Raw genomic sequence first — 6,745 nt, 5'->3', positions numbered from 1 at the left:
ATATCTTCAAAGAATGTCTGCCAGAAGACAGAGTGCTGTGGTCTCAGTGGTAGGATGGGCCGAGCTCTAGCAGTTGACATGGTAATTATGGTAAGAGGTGGGGGCCAGGGCTTTCGAATCCATAGCTGGGGGCCTAGTAAGGATGTGGCCTCAGCAACTTCCTGTAACCACAATGGGGGGCTGCCTTGACACAAGGCTGTGAGCAGCCAGAGGACATGCGGCTTGGCGCGGATGCTGAAGGGAAGGGAGGAGCCCTGCGCGCGGTCTCAGAGGGTAGTAGAAGTGTTCCCTGAAGAAGAGCCAACAAAGGAAGGCCTGCCGTCCTTGACCAAGAACTCCTTGCTGACCAGGCCATGGATGGCCATGATCCTGAGGAGTCCGTGGCGAAACTTCTGGCCAATGAAGACGTAGATGAGAGGATTGAGGCAGCTGTGGAGGAAGCCCAGGATCTCGGTGGCATCCAGGGCCCGGCCAATGTCATTGCGGCGCTCACAGGTCTCTGCGATCACCCGGACCCTCATGAGGGTGTCTGCAACCAGGACCAGGTTGTAGGGCAGCCAGCAGAGCAGGAAGACGAGCACGACAGCAAAGATGACCCGCATGGCCCGGTGCTTCTGCCCCATGTGGGCCGCAAAGAGCGTGCGTAGGGTGAGTCCGTAGCAGATCAGCATGACCAGCAGGGGCAGGAGGAAGCCAAAGGTCTGGGGCAGGACCCGCATCACCATCCGCCATTTCGTTGTATTGGCACCCATGTCCTCGTAGCAGACTGGGCTGGAATAGGGCGGGTGGATGGCCCTTCGGAAGACGAAGATGGGCAGGGCCAGGATCAAGGACAGGACCCAGATGCCTAAACATATGAACTTGACCCAGTGCCGCTTCTGGGTCAACGTGCGTGTGGCATGGACAATGGCCAGGTAGCGGTCCACGCTGATGCAGGCCAGCAGTAGAATACCACTGTAGAAATTGACTTCCTTCAGGAGTGAGACCACCTTGCACAAGGGTGTGCCAAAGATCCAGCCCTTTGCCTTGGAGGTGGCCCAGATAGGCAAGGTCAGGGCGAAGAGCAGGTCAGCCATGGCCAGGTTCAGCAGGTAGACATCGGTGACAGAGCGGCCCACCCGGCTGTATAAGATGACCAGCATCACCAGGGAGTTTCCCAGGAGGCTCAGCAGGAAGACCAGGGCATAGATGATGACCACAGCATACTTGTTGATATCCAGAGATTCCGGCTGGCATGGGGCAGAGTCTGGTAGAATAGAGGGCAGGTCAGTGTTGTAACTGTAATTACCAAAATCTTCATCACTGTAGTTTTCCCAGTTAAATCCTTCCATATTTGAAGTAAACTTAATTTCCGGCCTAGAGAAGAGAGACAAGGGTTACTGCACAATAAATCTCCCCAGATTCTAGCCTGTCTGCTCACAACATTTAGATAGGATTCTTTGTGTTAGCTTGTATATTACATGGAAGTAACTTTCACTTCAAGGAATGGCCAGAGCACTAAGGTTTTGGAGACATATTTAGTAAAAAATGATACATTTCACAAAAAGTGTCTAGTTCCCTTCAACATCAGAGAGAGGTTCTTATCACTTTCCATAACATTGCTATCACCCAAACCATTGTTGAAACTTCCCCTTGGATAATCCCTACAGAACATGTCTTGGATCCTCGATGGTGGGCATCTCTGACTATTAAGGCTGATTTTAATGTCAGAAACACGAGGTACCATTCAGTTCTCAATCTGGGGGACTAAGCAGGCAATCCAATTGTGTTAGATCCCTAGGAAAAGATCAAGGCTTGACTATAAACCTAAGAGATGAGTCCCTTTGTCCAACCTTCTGAAAGTTATTTTAAAAGAAGTGTTCTGGAAAAACAGTCTGAGTGATAGCAGCACGGAGTTTCAGGATGCTCGAGCTAAGAGAAAGTTGACTCCACTAGTACAGCCCAGCATTTTTCTTCTGAGATGCGAGGGGCCTGCTCTGGGCATACTTGTGTAGTTTGAAAAAAATATATTAAAAATCATAAGCAGGTGGCTGACTGATTCTCCACATGGGTGGAAATGTAACAGATTATCTTGGGAGCTCTGAACAGGCATATTCTGCCATGTAGGGGTGAGCAGAGAAAGGCAGTATGTTCCCAGCATAAGGAGGAGGGGCAGCAGGAAGCAGAGAAGGCAGGTGGAGACACACGATCCTTGTCTTGGTGGCTTTCCAGTCCTGGTGGGGACCCTTCCTGCCCTGCTAGTGAGTGCCTTCTTCCAAACCTGACTCTCCAGCACACTTAGCTAACCTCTGTGGGCTCTGCACTTGTTATGGGGGTAGCAGAGAGCCTTCTTCTGGGGGAAGCTGCAGCCACCCTGAAATATTATCCCAGTTTGCAAAGAGGAAGTAAAGTGACCAGCTACTGAATTAGCTTCCTTTTGAACCACAAAATATATCAGCATCATGCCATTTCTTTATAACAAGATATGGCCATCCTGTTACCCTATGCCAGTCTGTAGCCCACCTTAACATGGAACCCAGTGTTAAAGTGAAGAACATAAAGTAAACTACCTCACACTCACTAGCATGATCATAATTTAAAAAGAAGGACTATAACGATGGCGATGAGGATGTGGAGAAGTTGAACCCCTCGTACATTGCTGGTGGGAATGTAAAATGGTGCAGTTGCTTTGGAAAACGGTTTGGCAGTTGTTAAGAAAGCTAAATATAGAATTACCATACGACCCAGTGATTCCACTCCTAGTATACCCAAGAGAATAGAAAACATACGTCTGCACAAAAACTTGTATGTGAATATTCTCAGCAGCATGCAGTGAAAAAGTGGAAGTAATCCAAATGTCCATCAACTGATAAATGGATAAGCAAATTGTGGTATACACATACAAGGGAACATTATTCAATCATAAAAATTAATGAAGTACTGATACAGGCTACAACATGGGTGAACCTTAAAAACATTATTCTAAGTGAAAAAAGCCAGACACAAAAGGCTTCATACTGTATGATTCCATGTATGTGAAATGTCCAGAATAGGCAAATTGGTAGAGACAAAAAGTAGATTAGTGGTTGCCAGGGGCTGGGGGCGGGGGAGTGTTACTGAGTACAGGGTTTCTTTTTGGGGTGATGAAAGTGCTCTGGAATTAGACAGTGGCAATGATTATGTAATTTTGTGAATATAGATCTTCCTCAACTTACGGTTGGGGTGATGTCCCAGTAAACCTATCATAAGTTGAAAATATCCTAAGTCGAAAATGCATTTAATACACCTAACCTACTGACCATAATAGAGTAGCCTAGCCTACCTTGTACATGCTCAGAACACTTATATTAGCCTACAGTTGTGCAAAATCATCTAACACAAAACCTATTTTATAATAAAGTGTGGAATACCTCAAGTAATTTATTGAATACTATACTGAAAGTGAAAAATAGAATGGTTGCTTGTATGGGTAAAGAATGGCTGTAAGTGTATCGGTTGTTTATCCTCATGATTGCATGGCCGCTGCCCAGCATCATGAGAGAGTATCCTATTGTACATTGCTAGCCTGGGAAAAGATCAAAATTCAAAATTTGAAGTACAGCTTTTAGCTAAGGAGTATCACTTTTGCACCATCATAAAGTTGAAAAATTTTAAGTTGAACCATTGTAAATTGGGGACCATCTATATACAAAACCCCACTGAATTGTATACTGTAAATTGGTGACTTTTTTTTTTCTAAAAAATTTTTTATTGAAGTATAGTTGATTTACAATGTTGTGTTAGTTTCAGGTGCACAGCAAAGTGACTCAGTTACACATACACATTACATTCTCCTTCAGATTCTTTTCCATTATAGGTTATCACAAGACACTGAATATAGTTCCCCGTGCTATGCAATAGGTCCCTGTTGTTTATCCATTCTGCACACAGTAGTGTGTATCCGTTAATCCCAAACTCCTAATCCATCCCTTTCCCCTCCATTTCCCCTTTGGTAACCATAAATTTGTTTTCATTGCCTGTGAGTCTCTTTCTGTTTTTTAAATAAGTTCATTTGTATCATTTTTTTAGATTCCACATGTAAGTGATATCATGTGATATTTGTCTTTCTCTGTCTGACTTACTTCACTTAGTATGATAATTTCTAGGTCCATCCATGTTGCTGCAAATGACATTTTTCATTCTTTTTTATGGCTGAGTAGTATTCCATTGTGTGTGTTTGTGTGTGTGCGTGTGCATGCGCATAAGATGACTTTTATAGTATGTGAATTATATCTCAATTAAAAAAGATTAATCAAAGGTGTATAGGCTTGCAAAGGAAACACAAATATTAAAACAACAATATCATCATCATCATCATCAACAACAACAAAGGTCCTAGGAAGCTTTTCTCTTTAGCGGAAGAAACTGTTACTGTCAATCATACATAGCAAAAAAAAAGCTAAATGAGGTTAGGGAAACTGGAGAAACAATGCCCCTTTTCCCTAGAGTGATAGAATTCTTAGCCTTCACCTTCCTGAGAAGGTATTTCTCCCTTAAGTGATGGGAGCCAGATAAATTGCCTTCTCAGCACACGGATACCACAGATAGAGCAGATTAGATCAGTCTGTGAACCTAAAAGTTGTGATGATAAGGATGGGGCCCTGTCTGGCCAGGAGGCAGGGACGGTAGTGAGAGAGGAGGATAGTACAGCTGGCTCAGCCAGTGTTGCTGACAAAACCTGTGTGAAATCACTGACTCTGCAGCCCCAACGTCAAGAGCAAGTTTGCTCAGAAGCCCAGGGTAATGTCTAATGAAGTCACAAGGTGGGTCACTTCCGGGAGCAGATGATCAGAGATGTTCTTAAGGGAACCCATGACTTAAGAGAAGACCCATCTCTGAGAGTGATTACAGAGCATGATGGGAGCAGAGAGCTTGTGCCCTTAGAGAGGAGAACCCCACATTTACAAGCATTGGCCGCAGAAACTGCCTCTCAGAAGAAGCAGCAACAGCCAAGCATGTTTCACAGACAAGTCCTCATTCTGGATAATCCAGTGGTCGGCTGTGCCGGAGCTGGGCTGGAGGTGTATGGGCGAACTCCCGCTCCCAGACATGAAGGCTCAGCTTCAGGGTCCAGAGGGAGACCATGCAAGTTAGGACAGAAGGTAGAGAACTCAGAAACGGGAAACAAGCCAGGGCAATGACCTCCAGCCACTGGAGGGTGAGGGAGGGGAATGTTTTGTTGTTGTCTGTTTGTTTTTTAATTTACCAATCTCTGGTGAGGATGTTTTGACAGTTAAAGGGAGAAACTAAGGGAAGGGAGATACACATCTGAGATCTGCTTTGTGCCTCACAGGTACATGGTCTCGTTCGGCAGTTATCGATAGACAGTCACAGCAAGGCTCGGAAACCAGCCTGTGGTCACAGAGCCTCTTAGTGCCGCAGCCCGGATTCCAACTAGGTGTGAAGGCTTCACGTGCTATTTTCAGTCTACAGATCTACTTCTTACAAAAAAAAAAAAAAAATCACAGCTCATGTATCAAATATAGCTGTAAGCTAAGTTCTTGAGATATCATGAAGTTAACCTGGCTCTGGTTCACTCCCATTGTTTGATGTCTTGTGCATTGCTTTCTTTGCTATTCCTTAGGCCCAGAACGAGAGAAACAGCCCTTACAGGAATAATAAACCAAATGCCCTTCAACTGACTGGCCCCTGCTGACTACCCAGTCATGTTCTCGGTAACCAAGCAGGAGATCCCCTCACTGAATGAAACTGCCAGCCCCTTAATGACTCATGATAGTTCAAAAACTCATGGAAAGGATTATTCTAATTTATTTCATGAAAATGCTACATTTACAAAAGCCCAAACATTTAAGGCAATCTTTTTAACAACGGCAACACAATAATAACAACAACAAATTCAAGGTTATTTGAATACAATTCCAGTATCCTTTCTCTCTAGAAATATAATCCATACATATTTACATTTAATAGAGGGGAAGAGGGCCTCAGTGGTATCTGGCTCTTCCTCAGACCCAATACTAGCCGAGGCAGGGAGAGCCGGCTGGGTCCGCAAGAGAAGGCGGTGGGCAGCCAGTTGCCCTAGGTGCTTATTGGACAGAGGTGTAGGGAAGAGGGGCAGAACCTCTCCCTTTGGGGATAGGGAGGCCTAGAGAAAGAATGGAGAGACTGAGGAGTGTGGGGATAAATGGAGGGGATAAATGGAGGCTGGGTGTCAAGGGGGACAGAGAACAGAGACATTCTGGAAGGGTGTTCCAAGACTTACCAGGATTCTGGGCTTGTCACCTGTGGGACACCTCCAGGAAGGCAGATGTGCCTGACACAAAGGGCGGCAGTGGTGAGAACACAGTGGAGGAAGTGAGCGGTGGACTAGATTGCTCAATTCTGGGGTGGAGCCCCTGAGGGTGCGGGATGCCTTTGATAGCTTGAACAATTAATTTCCAGGTCAACTCTTCGATAACTAGTAGTCATTTTATTAACTGGCAGAGTTCACACTGGGAAGGGGCCTGTGGGGTTTTCTAGCCAGTCTTTCCATTTCACAGATGAGGAAACTGAGGCCCACCCAAAGGAAGTAGTTGACCCAGGACGGCACAGATTTCTCTTATCTTTGCCCTGAGCTCAGCAGCCCCTGGCTTTTTCAGCCACCCTGTCTGACTCTCCCCACAATCCAGCTGTCTCGGGCACCCCGTGCTTACAACCCAGCAGCACTACTGCTCTTAAACATCCTTCCCATCTCAAAGGGGAACATCTCTTTAAGGCAACAGAAACG

The 6,745-nt window shown here is 45.5% G+C and overlaps 1 protein-coding gene across 1 annotated transcript; it reads right to left on the bottom strand.

Moving 5' to 3' along the window:
- Window positions 1-266: 266 nt before the first annotated feature.
- Window positions 267-1,340, bottom strand: CXCR2 (C-X-C motif chemokine receptor 2). Its single transcript, XM_061204921.1, has one exon. It carries the CDS (start codon window positions 1,329-1,331, stop codon window positions 267-269), a length of 1,065 nt encoding a protein of 354 aa, XP_061060904.1. The 5' UTR covers window positions 1,332-1,340.
- Window positions 1,341-6,745: the final 5,405 nt, after the last annotated feature.

Source organism: Eubalaena glacialis, chromosome 1 (assembly GCF_028564815.1).
Source record: "Eubalaena glacialis isolate mEubGla1 chromosome 1, mEubGla1.1.hap2.+ XY, whole genome shotgun sequence".
NCBI lineage: Eukaryota > Metazoa > Chordata > Mammalia > Artiodactyla > Balaenidae > Eubalaena > Eubalaena glacialis.
This window is presented reverse-complemented; position numbering and strand designations above follow the sequence as displayed.

Bases quoted from the DNA above. Each gene is read 5' to 3' on its own strand.
- CXCR2 (XM_061204921.1), bottom strand. From the start codon at position 1,331: ATGGAAGGATTTAACTGGGAAAACTACAGTGATGAAGATTTTGGTAAT.